This window comes from Anarhichas minor, unplaced genomic scaffold (assembly GCF_050575085.1).
Source record: "Anarhichas minor isolate MPS153535 unplaced genomic scaffold, ASM5057508v1 ptg000021l, whole genome shotgun sequence".
Classification (NCBI taxonomy): Eukaryota; Metazoa; Chordata; class Actinopteri; order Perciformes; family Anarhichadidae; genus Anarhichas; species Anarhichas minor.
The window spans coordinates 5,761,510-5,782,500 of NW_027466467.1; the positions used below are offsets into that span (position 1 = coordinate 5,761,510).

Consider the following 20,991-nt stretch of genomic DNA (forward strand, 5'->3'; position numbering starts at 1 on the left):
GCAAATACTAGAAGATGGAAGAGGTGTTTGGTGCATTTATTGTTGCTGGTTGGTGGTAATTTCTGGTGGTTCAATCCCCAACTCCTCCAGTCCACAAGTGTCCTCAACCAAGACACTGGACCCTGAAGTGCTCCCCCAATTTATATTGTTTCAATCTAAATGCACAAAGCTTCCTTTGTGAAAATAGCTGCTCCACCCGTTCCCATTTAATCTGGTTCAGTTCAACCCGTATGTTAGGCATTAAAAATAAACAAATTTAATGGCCCTCGCCATTCAAAGTTAAGGATAAGTATTATTGTCATCGTAAAAAGATACAACGAACTTAAGTTATCGACTCATCAGTCAGTACAGCAGCAGCAAGGTAAAAAATGTATAAAAACAACAGATGTGGCCTAATCATGAAATTTATAACAAATAACTTAAATTTTCTTGTGTTATTTTGCACTTTAAAAGGCCTCTATCTTTAATGATCTTTTAGGAGGGATAGCAATGTTTCGAATACGATTACACTGCAGTTTGACGTTCTCACCATGAAACCTTTACTAGCGGTCGTTCCACCAAGGCGTTGTTGTATAACTCCGTTGATACTTATGCTTCCTGGTTCAACGTCAACCAGTTTGACAGGTGCGGCAAACAAGCAGCTGTAAAATCAATACCGCGAGTGTCTCCGATGACCAAGTGGCCCAGTTCCTCTAACCAGGGGAGACCTAACGTGAATCATCCAATGTGAAAGCAGCCAGCATGCACACCTCACACTTACTCACACAAAAGAAAGGGAGAGCGTTAGAGGCAGGTGTGAGAAAAAAGCATCACGACAACCCATTTGGGGCACATTGAAGTCCTGATTCCCCCATCGTCCGTAGGAAAAATGATATGGCTTCATGCGAGGTGTAACTGTTTGTGTCTGATTGGATACATGGTTTCCCAAGAGGCTGTAAAATGAGTGTTTCTCTATTCATTCTGGTGTTCAGATGGAGACGGATAAAGAAATCCGAGACAGTTGAGGTTTCACTTCATATATTAGGCGTGTTTTCTCTTCATTTAGCCTTCTTGTCACGGCACCAGCCTGTTCTGCGTATTCCCCCTCGTTGAGCTGCTGTCACTCAGGTTCTGTCATCTAATTCAGGAGTGTTTGTCATCTATTTTGTTCAATTTGTGACAAGATGTGTTTATAGGCTCCCCGGGGTTGTTTATCTCACCTTCTCCACCTGAAATTTGTTTTCCCTCATTTCTGTTTTTATCTTTTTTTTTTCTCTTCTTTTAAAAAAACAACAACAGACGAGTAGACTAAAGCTCGAAGGCAAACCAGGGCCAGCGGTGTTATCCACGCGTCTCCCGAGGGTGCCCTAATGCAAGATTCTTGTTATCCAGTTGAAATCACATTTTCATTTTCTCATGTCACTCTCAGTTCTTATCGCATTCAAGGAAGGATTTCCTTGACGATGACCCTGAGTGTCCTCAGACTGACGTGGATAGGAATTTAAAAAACAAAAAGTCTCTTGGACTTGGACATGCCTACAATCAGAGTGGTTTAGATGGAGACTTAAAGGCACATCTACCATCCCTCACATAACCTGGATTATTTAATTTTGATACGCAGAAGAAAATGATGACTGTCCTCTCATTAGTACTCATCACAGACATGTTTTTCTACAGTTCAGAAAGAAAACTGTATGTTCAATCCCTCTCCTTCTAGTTAAGATGGTAACCATTATATACTGGCACAACAAAGATGAAATGAGGCTGTTGTACTGGCAAGTAATAAGAAAATGGTTGATACTGTGTCACCAATCTGTTTGGATATTTTTAGGCCATGTCTAGATGAAGTGACACCTTTGAACTTTCGTCAGGACGCCAATTAACAAGCTGGATCACCATAAGTGACAGTTTCTCAAGCCGACAGGAATCAGGCATGCGATGAAAGTGGGCAGTTACATGGCTGCCAGGTTTGTTCAGGGCTGAAATGGCAGCCTACAGTTCACATTTTTGCGACTTTAATTCAGGAAAAACGTAGTCAACTGACAGCATTGTGTATGTAGCACCTGCAGCCATTAAACACCATGACATTATGCAATAGCTAAGGACGATAGGTGGTGATTCTTCAGTAGGAAATAGTTCCCAATTAACAGTGACGGCTCTAGATTATCAAGAGTAATCTTGGCTTGTGTGAGAATAGTATCCATCAACGGCACACTCAAAAAAAAACGTCTGTACCTAGTTTGCATGAAGTCTGCCGTGTTTTTGTGTCACCACCGACATCATCCAGTGTGATATTTCACAAAGGATACATCTATTAACCAATGGATTTTCAAAGGAAACATAATGGAGCTGTTGGTGTTTATTTCAAGTATCCCATTCACAGGTTCAAAGGTGGCCGTGGTGACAACCTCTGGGTTGTTTCCTGTTTCCTGCCTTTGGTGTTGTGTTGAGTGTTTTTCCACCTGCTGTGTGCTTTAAGCTCTCCTGTTGCTCTGGGACTCCGATCACAATGGACCTGTGAAGCCTGCGTGTCAGGATGTCCCAGGCAGCTTTTAGTTGTTGTTAAAAAATCAACCAGTATCAACAGGATGTTGACACAGGGTTTTTTTTTTTTCCAGTCTTTTAAGTGCTCATAGTTACATCAGAACAGCATTCTGTTTATTTATTTATTTTTTCAGCTAACCTATTTTTCACTTTGAAAAGTGTGTCATAGTTTGTGTGTTCAGTATTAAATGCGATCAGAAGCTTCTTAATCTTACACTGCACTAAGGGGAGCACAGACAAAGCTGTTAGCGTTTACCAAATGGGTAGAATCTAAGATTAACCCCATTTGTGGTAAATAGTGGGCTGCAGAAATGAGTCCCTAAACACGGAAATGAGTTGGCACTTTGACACTTCCCTATCCCTCGTCTCAAAGTCAATGGGTTTTTGGTTATATGCCTGGAATAGGGTCTGTGGTTAACACAAGCTTAAGAGATTTTAATATTTTGATCTACGATATAAGTAAATAAATACCCCTGTGGGGAATTTTGAAGCTTTTATGTGTCCTAGAAAAGGCGGCTGCTAACAAGTAGCTAAATGAGACTACGAAACATCATCACTAACGCTCGTCCTCCTTTAGCTTAGTGGTGACGTGAACATTGGCCCCGGGACTGCAGATGAAAAATAGCCTCTTGGCTAACTCTGGCGCATTTACAGGAATGTGTTATTAATGTGCACTGTCCCTAACCAAATAAACCAATAAATAAATAAATAAAGTCATGTGACCGTGGTGTAGTTGGTTTGTAGCGTAGCGTTAGCTTTCTACTTCTGCAGATCGCATTCACACTTCAAAAATCTTAAAAGTGGTGTTCATTTATGAAGATTATCTTGCTCAACAGAAAAAGTGTAAGTATCATAAACTGGTGTTTGCCACAGAGATTGTTTTCTGCAATAATACAAAAACGCAATGGAAAAATCAAATGTTTGTTAAGAGAACCAGTGTGATGCTAACTTCTGGGTTGGCCTATAATAACATGTCGTCCCTACAGCAATCTACTGATGAGGGAGATTATGAGAGCAGAAAATTGTGTATTTATTTCTCTGGCTTACAATCTTAATGCATTGTATATTTTTAAAGCCAATTCAACCAACAATGTAAGAAAAAGTCCAAAGGTGCTCAGTTGCATTTATTCACAGTCTTTTCAATTAAAACAATCATTTTGTTGTAATGATTCATTTCTGTCAATTATTTACTTCCTGAATATGCCTTTTAGTTTGACTTCAGTCTGCTAAAAAAAAGTAAATTATCATCAATAAAAATGCAGTCACTTTATCAGTCTAACCCAAAAGAAAGCCAACAAAACAACATTTTAAATGTAAATTATGCATGTGTAACAGAGTTAAAGAAAAGATTTTCACATTTTTCTGTTTGTTCTATTTGCTTTCTATTTTTATTTGTATTCTTATTTTGAGAAAGAAACTTTCTATGTGGTTTATTTTAATGGGATGATTGTGGTGCACTGACAGAACAGACTACAAGAATGTTGAAACGTTTTTGTCAATACTATATCTTGTATTATATTATTCTCTATTGATAAAATTACAAACAAACGCGTAAGGAATCATTTTCATAATGAGATTACCAATGAATTGACACTCCATCTTTATGCTGGATGTGTCTCAGATTTCACTGATATGTTGCTTTTAATTAAAGTGCTAAGTGACCTGTTTCTCTCCTCTGGGTTTGAATCCAGTACACCGCCTCAAGCTAATCTCCACTTCAGTATCTCCATCCACTAATCCTGACTGGCACAGCGATCGTCACAATATACAGTGCTTTAGCTTAAAGACAAGATACTGTGCTATCCCTGTTACACCCATGCTCTGCCCTTTCCCATAGGGAATCCCCAGTATAGGAGGAACATCTTTCTGTCTCCCTGCTGCTGTTGCCAGGCAGTTTGCATTCAGATGAATTAGATCAGCTCTCTTGTTTGAAAGCCTCTTAAGTGCTATCTTCTTAAACTGGTGTTGACCATAAAGCTGTGTGGTGGAGAAGGTCGTGGTACTGGGGTGCTGCCGTATGGCTCAGCTCAGGGTGGGTTGCCTCCTTTAGTAAATATACTTAAATAGACCTAATCGAGTATTGGGATCTCTGTTGCTGTAGGATACTGCGAGTGCACAGGCTTGTTAAACACGTGCTGGCAACCTAATCCTGTTAGTAAACAATGGTGAGGGATAAAACTGTTGCATGGAAACAGTATGTCTATATACAGTAATTGCATGTAAACAGAATTAATGAGTGACTGAGACACATATCTCATGTAAATGAGATGAAAGGCATATGAAAGGCATGGGGTACTCCAAATCCTCCTAACAAGATTGAGAGTGAGGCACTGTAAGGGTGTTTGGGCACAATGGTTCTTTGAGCTAAATGCTAATCTCAGCATGCTGAAATGCTTATAATGACAATGCCAGCATGTTGATGTTTAGCAGGTATAATTTTTACCATGTTCGGTACATGGTACCTCAACATAATTAGGTTCACAAAGAGAATCCTCTCAAAAACACATCAATCCCAAAGCTTGGCAGTGCAGAGACAATAATACACCTACAAGTAAACCGGAACATATCACAAATATATAAAAAATAGTTGTAAGTATTATGAAAGGAAACATTAAAATAGCCATAAATGTCTTGACAAAATTCCATGGCAATCCGTCTGATAGTTGTTGAGATATTTCAGTCTGGACCACGATGGTGGACTGACAGACCTTCACTGCCATCCCGAGTGTAAAAAAAATATAATGCCCATCCATTTATAGACAGAGTTTTCGAATGTATCAGTGGCATTGAGTACTGTGTTTTGTTTTCCAGAACCAACGCTTTATCTTCAGTTACTGGAGTAAGTGTGCTAAACAGATGCCCATTGTCCCTCTCAGGAGCTTGCATTTGATGAACAAAGCTAGACCAGAGATTCTAGTCCTCCAAAAGCCCACTGCTGAAATCCTGTTTGTAGTCACAAGTATTAGAGTTAAAGAATGCTGCTCAAAGTTTTGACAATATTCCTTCTGTACCCAGTCATCCCAGAAAAAATCGCAGGCCTGCTGAAAACTTCTTTTTCATGTTTGCCCTAAATTCAAAATGCTGAAGACGTTGCATTAAAAATGAAGATGTGCATATTTTTTATTTTTTTGCTTTCTCTGAGGCATGGCACATACAAATATCTCAGTGTTTAATGATGTTCGGAGAAGCTAATGATCAAGTCCGTATGGGCCTGTTGGATGAAAGCCCTCAGTGGAGTCTGATTTGTTTCCAAGTCGTTCAGAGCACTGTTTTGTGCGGGCATTGTAATGAGCTGAACTTGCATTTTCTCAAAATTGTTGATGCTGCACATAACTCAGTCTCACAAGGATAGTGGAGAAGCAATTGTTGTTAGTCAGTCTGTTGTCTTACGTAATTGCTTCATTTACAAGAAACATGAAAGATTATGTTATAATCCAGTAATTGTTACATACAGAAATACTAAGTCTACTCTCATGCTGCTCTGTAAGGCTGTACTTGGACAAAGTAGTGCTTTGAGCTAAATGGTAAGGCCAACATGCGAACATGTTCACAATAACAGTGGTAGCATGCTGATGTTATTAAGGTATTTGTTCATAAACCAAAGTATTAGACAAATTAACATTTTGACATGATGGTGGGGCTACATTTCATGGCAGTACATTTAAAAGTTGCAGAGATATTTCACTCAAAACCACAAATGTCAAACTGAAGAAAAAAATTAAAGGGACCACCAAAGTTATGCAAATGTATCTCTAAGAACCATGAGTGTCTGTACGGAATTTCAAGGCAATCTATCCAATAGTTGTTGAGATACTTAAGTCTGGACCAAAGTGGTGGACCGACAGTGACAGACCAACATTGCTACCCCTTGAGTCGTGCTGCGAGCATTGCTAGCAATGTACACTTTTCAATATAAAAATATGTTTGACACTGTTTTCTGTACAATGACATATATGCTTTGTGTTTGTTTCCCAGATTACTCTGGGGGTACAAGATCTTGAGGTAAATTTCTACCCTCCTTCAACCCCCTACTGGACTTCACTGGACTGAAAGACCTAATCAGCGGAAAGTCTGGTTGATGACTGTAACGCACTCTCTCCCAAATTCATCTGGCCCTCCTCCTGTCCTACCCCAGCATGGCTAGACGGAGGTTAGACTGCTTACTTCTAGGCCAGGTGTTTGCTGGCCTGATGCTAGTATCGCTAGGACTATCCTACATCCAGAACAATGAGTGCCCCCAGCTGTGTGTATGCGAGATCCGGCCCTGGTTTACCCCCCAGTCCACCTACAGAGAGGCCATCACTGTGGATTGCAATGACCTTCGCTTAACACGTATTCCGGGAAACCTCTCCAGTGACACTCAGGTTCTCCTCCTACAAAGCAACTACATTGCCAGGACCAATGATGAGCTGGAGCAGCTATTCAACCTAACTGAGCTGGACTTGTCCCAGAACAACTTCAGTAGCATTCGAGATGTTGGCCTTTTCAATATGTCCCAGCTCACCACGCTTCATCTGGAGGAGAACCAGATCACGGAAATGCCAGATTACTGTTTGCAGGACCTCAGCAACCTGCAGGAGCTCTACATCAACCACAATCAGATCAACACAATCTCTGCCAATGCCTTCACTGGGCTCCACAACCTGCTCAGGCTTCACCTCAACTCCAACAAAATTAAGACCATCAGCAGCCAGTGGTTTGAACCCACACCCAACCTAGAGATCCTCATGATTGGGGAGAACCCTATTGTTGGAATAATGGACTTTAATTTCAAGCCACTGGGCAATCTTAGAAGTCTGGTTTTGGCTGGGATGGATTTGACAGACGTCCCTGGAAATGCCTTTGTGGGACTTGACAATCTTGAAAGTCTCTCTTTCTATCACAATAAGCTGGTCCAAGTTCCCCAGAGAGCCCTCCAGAAACTACCTAACCTCAAGTTCTTGGATTTGAACAAAAACCCAGTCCACAAGATTCAGGAAGGAGATTTCAAGAACATGCTGAGACTGAAGGAGCTGGGTATAAACAACATGGGAGAGCTGGTTTCTATTGACCGGTACGCGCTGGACAATCTTCCTGAGCTCACAAAACTGGAGGCTACAAACAATCCCAAGTTCTCTTACATCAATCGTCAGGCCTTTCATGATGTCCCAGCCTTGGAGAGTCTAATGCTGAACAACAACGCTCTGAATGCCCTCTATCAATCCACTGTGGATTCTCTCCCCAACTTGCGTGAGATCAGCATCCACAGCAATCCTCTGCGCTGTGACTGCGTCATTCAGTGGATGAGCTCCAACAAAACCACCGTCCGTTTCATGGAGCCTCTGTCCATGTTTTGTGCCATGCCAACAGAAGTAAGGGGTTTGCATGTGCGGGAGGTGCTGCAGAATAATTTAGCAAACCAGTGCCTGCCCTTGATTTCCCATGATACTTTCCCAAGCCACCTCAACCTTGACATCGGCATGACCCTGGACTTGGACTGCAGAGCCATGTCCCAGCCTGAGCCTGAAATCTACTGGGTGACACCAATGGGGAACAAGGTAATGATGGACACCCGATCTGACAAGTACAGCCTCAGCAATGAAGGGACATTGAGAATTTCTCATATTCAAGAAGAAGACTCTGGCAGATATACCTGTGTGGCTCAAAATTCAGAGGGAGCTGACACAAGAGTCACAGCTATACGGGTGAACGGCACTCTGTTGGACAGCGCTCAGCTAATGAAGATCTACGTCAAACAAACAGAATCTCACTCTATCCTTGTCTCCTGGAAAATAAATTCCAACGTAATGACCTCCAACCTCAAGTGGTCATCTGCCACCGTGAAAATAGACAACCCACATATTACTTACACTGCCAGGGTACCCGTTGATGTCCACGAGTACAACCTTACGCATTTACAACCAGCAACTGAGTACGAGGTGTGCCTCACCGTCTCCAACATCCACCAACAAACACAGAACTCGTGCGTGAATGTGACGACGAAGCAGGCAACCTTCGCTGTGGAAATATCTGACCAAGGGACCAACACCGCTCTTGCGGCAGTCATGGGAACGATGTTTGCAATCATCGGTCTGGCCTTTCTGGGAGTGTACATTGCCAGGAGGTGGAAGAGGAAAAACTATCACCATTCTCTGAAAAAGTACATGCAGAAAACCTCATCAATACCGCTGAACGAGTTGTACCCTCCTCTTATCAACTTGTGGGAGGCAGACAGTGAGAAGGAGAAAGAGGGCTCATCCGAGACCAAACCCAGTCAGGTGGATACCACACGCAGCTATTACATGTGGTGAGAGCTACTACCCAGTGGGAGATACAGAGACATGTTTCTTTTAGGAGCACAAATATACATACTTGCTTCTTTGTGTAATTGAACTAAGTCATTTTTTTCTTTCATGTTTCCAATTTGTTTTCATTCGTTTCTCGGAGACTTGCTCTTTAAAGCAATTGATGTACTGAGAATTTCACATCTTTAGTTTAGCATATTGCCTTTTACCTCTCGCCCATTTTCACACACAATATGGCAGCTTTGTTTAGCTCCCTGGACTTAGTAGTCACTGTGCTTTATTTTTAGAACTTGTTTAATGAACACAGCATGAGCATTGTCACGGATTCAGTATACGCAAGCAACGGAAAAGCTGAAATCCAACCTGTTTTTGACATGTTTCTATGGCAGAACTGTTAGAAACTGCCTTTTTTTTCCTCTTGTAAAACAGTTTCACTGTTGACTGTTGTGCACTGAAATATATATACTAATTTGTCTATCAACTGAAATATAAGCTGACAAAGTACGTTTAGACTTGATATACTGTCTATTGAATAATGTTAGCAATTCCTCTGTAATGTTGTATCAGCTACGACTTAATTTACTTTTTGTACATTAAATGATTATAATAACATAATAAGTATGTTTGATTTAGACTTAAGTTTGCAGATCAGCTACTGTAAACCAGCAATAGAAATATGAATGTTATGAACTAGGTGAATAGATGTAAGGCTTTTTCAATTTCTTAAACATTTCTTTTCTTATTTTGCTAGAATATGTCTACAATCACTGGTTTTGTTGTGATTTACACACACAAACATGTTGTTTATTGGGGAGCAAGTTAAATAAAATCTTCTTTCCTCATATTTTCTAAACGATGATTTCAACACCAAGTGTCATTTTTACATATAGAAAGTGTATACTGTATATTTAATAAATATGCTTTGGAGAAACAGACATTTAGAGGTTGAAAGTAAATATTTAAAAGCTTTGAATTGATGCAGAGGAAAACCATCATCTCATATTAATGTTAGGATTTTATTAATTTCAGTGTGTTGAGCGTAGCTGTAGATGTTTGGTTACAACCTTACTGGAGATAAAGAGAGAATGGAAGATGCAGACTGCAGTGTGTTTGCCTATGCAAAAGCAATTATCAAAGAACAATTTAAATTCTAGTCCCGGTACAATATAATCACTGCACAATATGCCTCGGAGTACATGCAGTAACTTCAAAAACAAAGAAATTTGTCACTCAAAACCAAGACGGTGGATGTTTTGCCAGCATGTTTTGTTCACTGTCTGTTTAGTTATTGCAGACATACCTCTGTATCTCCAAAGCTTTAGAGAGGAAGCAACACAGGGTAAATAATTCAGCTGAGACACGATTGAAGGAAATGGTGATTATAGATAACAGTTACAGCAAGTACAGACTGCAGCAATATTTGGCACCAAGCAACAATGCTATAATCCGCCAAATGTTTTACATTTTCATAATTTTGTATTGTTTGTGGAATGGAATGTACAGTACTCTTTCCTTAAAATGACATGAAACAACCGTTCTCTGCAAGATCGACAGTAATATGTTGAGTCCTCCACAATGCAAATCCTAATCTCAGTGGCTCAGTGTCTAGACGAGTGGATCTCCAGCGGTGGCCCAGATGTTGACTGACAGATCTGGGCTTTGTGGTGCAATCAAACGATGTCCATTTAGTCTCCCCTGACAACGTGGTTATTCTCGTGCACGACGTCTCCTGTGAAGTAACTGTAGTATAAGCAGTTAATGAATGATTAGCGACATAATGTACAAATAATAAAACACACTGGTAATGACATCTTTATTCACATACACATTTATAAACCCAACCTCATAATTTGTTGACAAAACTATAAACATTTAAAAAGTCTGCTTAAAGCTACATCAGTGTGTTATAAACAATGTATTAATTGTTCATAAATGCTATTAAATTATATACTAATTAGGTGGTTCAAGTAAATGTGTTACGGGTACACAGTATACGTACCAGATGAAGTCCCTTGACTCTTAATGTCACACTATTGTCAGTAACTTACAAGGCTTTGTGTGCATTGTGCATCAAGTCTCATTCTGCTGCTTCTCATCGTGTATAGAGATGTCAGGAGATGCTGCAACAAGAATGTCAGTGAATGTCACGCACCCTTTAGGGAGACCTGTGTCCTGTGCTGAGAATGATGGACAGCGGAGGGCCAAGCAGCAGCAGGCTGGCATTTGTTAAACCTGCACATTGAAACTGCTACGCTTTGAAAAATCCGCCGCCGTCCTTTCATCTGCACAGAACGGACGAGCCTTTTACGCGGTCTCAGTGGGTAGCCTAGTAACAGACCGGAAATCAGCTCATTGGGACAGCTATCAATGAGAGCTTTTCAAAGCGTGTGCCGGAGGCTGCACCGTGTCCCATCCCAGTGGCCTGTTTCCATGACAACCCCTCCCTCCATCCTCCTGCAGGTGCTCGCAGCCAAGAGAGAAGTCCCCAGAGCCTGAAATAACACGGACAAGGTCAACACCCCGCAGGTGGGAAACCACTTAAACATCATGTACGCTTTCAAAGGTGTGGAGCGAGAAAAGCTGCATCTTTGCACTGAAGGTGAAGTAGAATGGCTCCGTGCCTCTTTTTCCCCCCCCCCGCCATGCTTCAGGTGAACTATGTAAAACTGCAGCTGAAGACAGGATGGATACTGTACGTGAAGTAAGATGTCGTCGTGCAAATATTTGCACAGTTCTAACAGCCTCCAGAGGAACACTTCCTCTCAATGTTCAGCTAATTTCCAACATACGTAATGTAATTTCTGCCCAGTGAGAAGGCTGGAGGCAAGTCTGAGCCAGAACCTGAAGCTCTCCATCCACTTAGAGCCTAAAAGATTGAGTGCCCGCTTTAAAGAGCAGATGATAAACCAGAGAGAGGGTGAAGGAGTAGTTGAACTTTAAGCACGGGAGAATGCATTCAAATGAAATCCGTCACTGTTAACCTGCATACACTGCTGGCAGCGCAGCTCTTCTGCTCCTGACATACAGTGAAGTTTCTGATATGATTGTTATTGACCATTTGCTGAGCTCCGCCCCCCTAAATTACTGTTGCTATGCCTGCTAAGCCTTCCTTTGTCAAACAACAAACAACAAACCATGTAGTTTACAGAGATAATTGCCACTCAGTTTTCAATGAGGTCCTTGATTTCAGAAAGAGGGAGACAAAAGCAGTTTCTTATTTCTAGCCAGTCCATTTTGCTGGCTGCAATGATAACTGTCGCTAGCAGATTTTACTAGCTGTTTGAAGCTGAAATTGGGTCTTCAATTTGCACTATATGACTGTACATGCAACACATTATTTGACACCAATGCGTCAAATAATGCAACCTGGCCAGTTGCCTTAAGCTTCAAACTGTGACGCTCTACCTACCCCTCTAGCATCATTTTTGCACGTGTCAGTGACAGCGGTTCCATATACAGCCGTTACATGCATTGCATCTTTTCAAAATAAACTTCCGTCTTCACAGGAAGTTGTGTTTAGGCAACAAAACCACTTAGTTAGCTTAAGGAAAAGAGCGTTGTTGACATTAATTTGACTGACTAACGACTCACGTGACTACCAAGTAACAACACATGTAGCGAGTGTTTTAAATCAATCCTTATATTTCTCAAAAAATGCTTGACAGGCCCGCTGTGCCTAGAGTCAGTGAGAAAGTCAACATCCTGCTAGAGTGAATATTGACGGTCAGTGAAACACAACACAATGACGTTTTAAACACTTGTTTATGACCAATTAGTGTGTTTCTTGAGCGAGAGTTTCAAGAAGGACATTTGTCCTATAGTGGTAAATATAACTATTGCAGCCAGCATGGGAAACCATGTGGTGCCTGTCTGGGACTGTAATTAAAATTGTCTGGCAGGCAAGAAAAAAAAGGATATACTGACATTCTAAAAAATATGTGATTAATACAAACACTCCTCTTGTTATAAGGTTCACAGACACCTTCATATGATACAGTCAGCAGCTGAGTGAATCCCACACACTGGAATAAACTTTTACAATCTGATATCTAAAATTGATTAAGTAATACCAGCCACTGTAAGTGAAACCCTAATAGCCACTCTGCATGACTCCTACTCAAAGGAGAGGAAATATGAAACATCCTCTTATGAATACACCAATGACATGAATCGCCACTTCCACCAAGGTCACTTTTGGCAGTGGAGCTGGTGATGTATATCTCTCCCTAATTGACAGGTGCTTCTTCACTCAGGCGAGATCACGCTCTGTTGGGAAGGTGAAGTGATGATGACGATGCGGTGATGACACCACTCTTTCTTCTCTTCGTATTGGGGAGACTTCTAGGTTGACGATGGAGTTCTCACAAAAGGCAAAAATATCTGAACCAATTTTTCCTGCTGAGGTTCACAGTTTCAAGGAATTACACTGTGCAGAAAGCATTGTTGTGTATGTATTTCTTCAGCACAGCGCGCCCTTGCATGACTAGTTCCACTGTAACCTTTGAAGTTGAAATCGTAATCTTACTTAAAAAAAAAAAAAAAAACACAAGAGCCTCCTCCAAAGCTGAGTGCTGTTATAGGCAGCTAAGTATGTGAGTCGGCAAGTGAGAATAGCAGAAAGCATTTCCCTGCCTTTGGTAATCCACACAGCACTCAGCTTTTGATGGCTCACAGTGCCCTGGCTCATTGCAACCTGTATTTGAATGAGGTCCACTCTGAAAGAAGAGGTGATCACCAACACGGTTCAACAGCAGGTCGCCTCACATAGATATGCATAACCAAAGTTATCGTGGCCCTGCCTCGGTTATTTTGATTGTTGTGGGGAGAGTGTGGGTGTGACTTCACACCTCTCCCTGAGAGCTCCCCGCTGTCCTGCAGAGACAGCACCTGTGAGCCCGTTCTGTTATTATTAACTAACTCCCACACAGAGATAAATTTAACTACTCGCAAAAAGTGCTTGTTACCCAGCGAGGATATGATGGTTGACGCTGTGCAGAAGGTGGTGAAGTTGAGGCTGCTGGGTTTGCTCGAGCTCAGCTGGACCGTGAGCTTTTAATGGTGAACCCATAGGCATGAAATCAAGTGTTTGATGCTGTATATCCTATAATCTCCACACTCACGGACTTTGCAAGGTACGCAACTCAAAGTCCGTGGGGGTTTAGGGCAGCCCCGCTATCAAATCATCAAGTGTTTGAGGGCTCTCTCAAAGACATATTGAGCCCTTTAATTAAGCCCTTTCCATGAGTTCGCATTTCTGCAGACTTTGCCTGAGGGAATTACCCACAGTTCATAGCGTTGTGACGTTAAACACGGGTTTCCCATGTGCATGAAAAAAAAGGTAATAAAGAAAGATTAGAGCACATGGGTGTTTAGCCTGGCATATTGAATTCACACAAAACCATTGACATCAAGGATTTAAGATGGAACATAAAAACTACATTACACACCTGGTTTATTGATCAACCGTTTCTTTTCATTTTGTTATTGAAGCTGTTCTGACAGAAACTACTAAATAGCTTATTTAACAGATAACGACGGCCAACTGTTGGCCTGGTGCGTCAGACTTTAGTAGATGAATTATGTATACATGGGTTTTCAGACCATTGTGTCAACACCTGCAGGACGTCAATATGTTTGATGTTTCTGGGAGATGTACTTTCCCGGCTCAGGTTTGAAGGCATGGACATCATTTCCCGGCAAGGTAAACACCAATCTATAAAAAGATATGCGCATACATTCGTTTTTTCTATCAGAATACAATCAGCGCATTCCAGGAATGGTGACCGAACAGTGGAAAACGATTATGAAAATGGTGGGGGGGGAAATGCAGTCTCTCTGGGGGCAATGAGGCAATGAGTTCCACCGCTGTCAACAAAACATGAATTACCTCATTGTTGTGGGACTTCTCTCCACAGTCTGGAGAATCTGATCCAGAGTTGGAGCTGGTTGGACGTGTGACGTCGTTGCTTATTTTAGCCTTTACTAACACAAAAATTCAGTTTGGGTAATGGAGAAAATGTTAGTTTTACTTGTTGTTGTGTGTTTCTTTTACTCGCAGGACTTCGTTGTGATAAGATAATTGCTTCTATATACTATCTGAATAATGGAGGCGTATGGAAAGTATCACAACAGATGTGTGAAGACGTAATGCATTTCGGTAATCTCAATCATCTGTTAAATGCGTGATGAATTATTGGACCGATTGTTCTGGTGTATTCTCCCAGGGCCCAATTAAACAGCTTCGCTTTTTGCCTGCAGCATACTGTAAATGTGTGTTAAGTCTCACTGCTGACACAACGGCTTGGCGCTTATTTCCATCTCCTATACTGTCACGGCTGTCTTTATTCAAACAAGCGTACAGGAAGTCACAGTCCATGGAAAATATATACAAGAATATACAAGTCTGCAGAATAAACAAAAGACTATTTTAATAAGCACGCTCATTGTGGTTTCAATCGGAGAACAATTTTACCGACAACACTCCATTTTGTCTGTCATGAAGGTTGAAACAATATCGGGACAATTCAATCAGAGGTGGCCTCGCTCCATTCCTCTATTGATTGCCTGGTCATTAAAGCAGTACGAAATGTTCTCCTATTTGTGCTTGTGTGTGTGTGTGTGTGTGTGTGTGTGTGTGTGTGTGTGTGTGTGTGTGTGTGATGACAGTAAGTGGCCACACATGCGTGTGCTATGTTTGCATTTGTGCGTCACTGTTACAACCAAATAAAGATGCCAGATTTCAGCCTTGAATAGCAATATTTTCAACACATTTTGGCGTGACCTTATGCTGCCTCTGACCTTTCCTCCAGCACAAAGGTGACATTAGAAAGCGGGTCAGAAAAGGTCGACCATCTGTTGACTTAGAAAATCCAAACGGGTCTTGCCCCTCATTTACATTAAAACATGAGTTTATTCTGTTAGGAAGACAGTGTGCAACTTTTATGATACGACAAAGTATCTCGGAAGTGTTAAGTTCTGAGACAAAAGGCCTCGATCTTTACTCATCAGGCATTTCTGAGCTTAGAGTTATGAATGGATTGGTCAGGATTGAGGTTTAAACTATTTTTGTTAGCCATTTATTAGCCATTAACCATTCAGTTTAAGTTCAAAGACAAATATTTTTGAAGTAGATTTAAAAATATATAAAGAACAGTGAATTGTCTTTATTATAACACATTTCTGTCTGACTATATGACCCAATAGCAAATATTTGTACAAATGAGCACATAGGTTACAAAAACAAGTTGCCTTCCGTTGTTCAAAAGCTTTTTCCATTTTCCACGATGATGACTTGTCATTAGAAGACGCTCATTGCTGCGCGTTGTAATCATTATATGCTGTTTGGCACAAATAGACTTCTTATAGACAGCCCATTTCATGCATGCTGAAGGCAGAACGCGGTGACAGCTCGTAAAAATATGCAGCCAGTTTAGTTGCGTGAGCATTACTGATGAGGGGCTGGAAGTGAGCAGTGAACAGTGAGTAAACACACAGTGTTTCCTGTTACCACCGCTGACAGTTACAGATGATGTGAAACCTGTGTCTTTGTATACCTCAGTGATCCAGGGGGTGTCATGTTCTGTTCATATGTGGTACTGCTGCTAGACCTGAACTGAGCAGCAAGATTTAAATGAAAATGACGGTTCACACTGATGTAACGTAGGTTCCAGCTGAGTTTGACAAGGCACAGCGAACATGTCTTTTAAACAAAGCGGAAAGCAAACAGATCTCTTCTGTCTCTCCACAGCACGACAGGTCCCGCTGAGAAGGTGTGATTATTACACCTCATTTGAAACACAGACGCTGACCCATAGCTGGCTAGGTGGGAACAGACAATTGGTATTGATTGGATCGGGAGAGCAGAACCTCTTTACGGGGAACACACCTGGCTGACTTGGTTTGTGAAAGCTGTGCATTGATCGCTGGAGATTATGCACTGCTGTTATTCCCTTTTACTCTGTAAAACGTTGCAAGACTTGTATTTCTGCATGTTGTACTTGTGAGAGCAAAAAAGGAAAACGAAGCATGAAATGTGATACCGTATAAAACATGTGACGTCCTGAACTTGACCCGAACATTTGTAGTCTTGTTTGAACCAGAAGATTCCCCTGCTCCTCCAGTACACGTGTCGGAAGTGTCCTTGGGCAAGAAACTCAACCCCCAAATTTCTCCCGAAGGCTATGCCATCGATGTGTGTGTGTGTGTGTGTGTGTGTGTGTGTATGAGTATTAGATCCTGATCAGCAGGTGGCACCTTGCGCGGCAGCCTTTGCCATCAGTGGATGAATGTGTGAATTGGTGAATGTTGACATGTAGCGTAAAGCACTACTGAGTCTACGGAAGAGGCACTATATCAATGCAAGTCCATTTACCATTTACCAATACGATTCTACAAATAATCTCAAACGACACAAAGACAGTGTGTCAAATTTCCAGATCTCATTCAATATTCTTTTTGTTTTTGAACAGGTGGTGAACCAGGATCCTGGGGTGTCTTTGGTGGCCTGTTCTACATGACTTTGACACATTCCCTTCCACTTTTGTCAGCACATTCAAATGTTTTTTTCCCCACTGTGCTCATATTCACATAGATTATTGTTTGCATTACAGGTGTTGTAAAATAGATAGAAGCTCATTTTGAGCAGAAAAGCGGTACACAATGTGTTTTGTAGGGAAGATCATCTGTATTAAAATCATATGCCAACAAGAATCTACGTGATTATAACTCTGCCGTGTTTTGTCACAGGCTCCGGTAGAAAAGCAAAAAGTTTCAATAAAGAAATACAAATCTTGTTCATCTGTTTACGGTCCTTTCTATCAAACTTCATGCATTCTTCAAACTCGAAAAGGAAGAGCTAAATATGTTGCTTGCCTCGGGAGGCTCGAGGCCTCGCTTAATTGCTTCGCAAGATCTTGTCATGTGAGTGAATGACACTGTCACTGCAGTTGCCTGGCAGCGAAGGAAGGCACCCATAAGAGTCTCATGGGATGACTGCTTCAGGGGGCGCGTCCTGTTTTCACTCAAAAGTTTGAACACAGTGAAATTTTGTTTGCTGGTGTATTTGAATCTTTCTCGCTTGAGTTTTTTCACCTTGATTTCAAAATGCAATCCCTGAGTTTTTCCGACCCTCTCTGTTTCCCTGTTTGTTTCCCCGCCTTTGATGGCCTTTGATGAACCCAGTGGAGTAGTCAGAAAAACAGCTCCTTTGAAACCTCTGGGGTCAACTCATTATAATCATGCCTACTCAGGCTGACAAAGGCAGAGGAGGGAAACCTTTGAAATTTCCTTTGTTCCCCACTGTCGGACCAGACAAGAGTGCATCCGCTGGGCTGCGGCGCAGCTCTCCTCACAAGCTGTGTGAGGCATCGCAGCCAATTTGAGGCCAAGTCAATCAGCACAGTAGCAGAGGCAGTGCTGGACTGTTGTTGATCATCTCCCCAGAGAACATGCTCTATCATGCCTCTGGTTCATTAACTCCCCAACCAATTGTAGTCCAGCAAGTTCAGCTCCTTTCTGTGTGTGTGTGTGTGTGTGTGTGTGTGTGTGTGTGTGTGTTCTCATTAAAGCCAGAGGATCCTTGACAACGGGGCTTATTAAAGACCCCCAACAACCTGCCTTTGTGTGGAGCAAGGGAAGCTGTTTCACCCCATTGACACAATGGGTACCACAATGTCAAGTCATATTATATACATCAGGAGAGGCCATTTTAAAGACTATAGGAAAACAAGTGGACATATGTTAGAGTATTCAATTAAGGGACTCACCCGAAATGAATCTGAAACCTTCAAAATGCCGTTAAAAATCACATCATAAATGTTTAGATTGAGCAATGGAAAATGCAGTGTGTTATCACTGCTGTAAGATAGAGGGCACATGTGGCAGATTATGCAACTCTTTCAACAAATCCTTAAAAATGCACTCATCAGAATTAGTATTCAGGCCTTAATTAAAGGCCCAAAGAAATTAATGAACACAAGAATATGTGGGTGAAAAAGTTTCATTCCCCGAGCCCAATTAAAAATATGTTATTTCCCCATAATTGTTTCAAAGTTATCACAAAGAAATGTTGTAAATTGTTGATGGTAGATGTATTTTTCAATATTTATCAATTATAAATTGCTGAATGTATGAACTAGAGTCTGATTAGGCGGCAACCATCTGAAGTGAAGCCAATAGGAGTGCTTTAAACTTGCATTCTTTCTAATGGCCAGTAAATTATGGTCCCATTTAGTGTCAAATAGACCATAAAGCAGGGTGTGCTTTAGGGCGGGGCTACCTTGTGATTGACAGTCCACTACCACGCCATGGTCCGGTCTGGGAGTTGTTCGTGTTTTTGTCTTAGAACTTTAACCTTTTGTGTGTGTCGAGTGTTTTAGATCATGAAAGTTAATTGAAACCTTTTTGATTGCCTAAAAATGTCTCAGTCAGTGTTTGGTTGCACTTAACTCCAACCTATCATGTCACTTCTGGTTGCAAAAAAACAAGACGGTGACGACGAAAAATCAAGATGGCAACAGCCAAATTGCTTGTGGTTCACAAACTGATGGGTGACGTCATGTTGACTACGTTCACTTGGTACATACAGACCCCCCTTGAAACATGTGTTACATTTTAATATCAGTCAGTCAATCTGTCCACTACCATTGTTTCAAAATGGATGAATTGCCATTAACTTGTGTGCAGACATTCTTGATCCCCATTGGATGAATCCTAGTTATTTACACTTTGACTTTTTTCCTGTAATACCACCAGCTGGTCAAAGTGTTTACTTATATTGTAAAATATCTACACTATTTCTGCTATATTCCTCTATAGCAGCAACATGAGATTGACGTTTGCGGGTGTGAGTGAACTACCTTACCAAGTATTGGATGGATTGCCATGAAACCTGGTACAGATATGTCTCAGGATGAATTTTTAATAGTTTTACGACCCCCTGAGTTTTCAACTAGCGCCACCGTTAGGTCGCAATTTGAATTAGTCCAATACCTTTTGATCAGATAAAACGAATCACATTCCTGTCAGCCTGAGCTGTACCTTGTGTTAGTGCTGATTAGTTTGAATGCTAACACACTCAACTAAGATGGTACAAATGTCTGTACGTATTTCGAAAGCTGTTTCATCTCAGAAGATCTGACTGTGCGGCACAACAGTTGAGTAATGAAGCCCACATTCTTTCCAGCACCAACCTCTGTTGTTGTCAAATCAGTGGAACAAACTGTCAGTCAAGTGTATTGTCAAGTACTTGTATCATTTTCTTCTAACGGTTCAGCTTGTGATTGAGTATGCAAAATGAGAAACCCAGCCGAAGGACAAACAACTGACAGCGCTCATTTTGCCCAAGGACAAAGATGAAGGATGATTCTCAAAGGAGAATCCTCAGTCACTTGTGTTCAGCGTGGAAATGCCAGCTGACAATGTGACCTCCCCCCACATCTGCCTCAGATAGCCACCAGAGAATAAACCACTGCATATGAATTACACAACATCATAGAAAGGGTAGGCATGGAAACACACTCTACATAACTTTCAGTGTCCCCCTGTAAAACAAAAAAAACCGGAATGACATTCAAACAAGATGACTATTCATTCTCCACTCTGGAGACCATTCAGTGCAGAAATAACTGAACAGCAGTCAGGAATCATCTGACAGTAGACGCCACAGTTCAACGAACACAGCTGAATTGTGGAGCTCAACTTCTTTCAGTCTGGGCTTCTATGAACCCACAGCTTCCCACAGGCATACTCACATGGCCATGTTTCAATGCTCCCCTGGCATTTACTGTGCTTTATCTTGAGAAAGGGGGCTTCGTCATTTAGGAAGACTTGGGTATAGCCTTTTAAAAGGATCAGAATCAGAATCAGAACCGTTTATTTGCCACGGTATGTTGCACATACAAGGAATTTGACATGGCGGGTGGTGCATAACATTAACTAATTAATTAAAATGTACAATAAAATATAAAATAAAGTGCACAAACAAACAGATAACAGGACTACAAACAAGTATAATGTAAGTGTATGTAAAACTGTCAGGTGTATTTAAATAAAGAAATATAGAAGGGATGTGCAGGGGAGTGTACCGGAAGGATAGGAAAGCATATTGTATCTACTTTAATGCAATTTTAAGTGTGTGGCATTTGTTTTAATTGATTCTGCCTATTGTCCAGACATCTATGTCTCT

The 20,991-nt window shown here is 41.3% G+C and overlaps 1 protein-coding gene across 1 annotated transcript; it reads left to right on the forward strand.

Moving 5' to 3' along the window:
• Positions 1 to 6,659: 6,659 nt before the first annotated feature.
• lrrn1 (leucine rich repeat neuronal 1) lies at positions 6,660 to 8,813 on the forward strand. The gene has a single exon (XM_076096142.1). It carries the CDS (start codon positions 6,660 to 6,662, stop codon positions 8,811 to 8,813), a length of 2,154 nt encoding a protein of 717 aa, XP_075952257.1.
• The last annotated feature ends 12,178 nt before the right edge of the window (positions 8,814 to 20,991 follow it).

Excerpts from the sequence above, each read along its gene's own strand:
- lrrn1 (XM_076096142.1), top strand. The coding sequence starts at position 6,660 with ATGGCTAGACGGAGGTTAGACTGCTTACTTCTAGGCCAGGTGTTTGCT.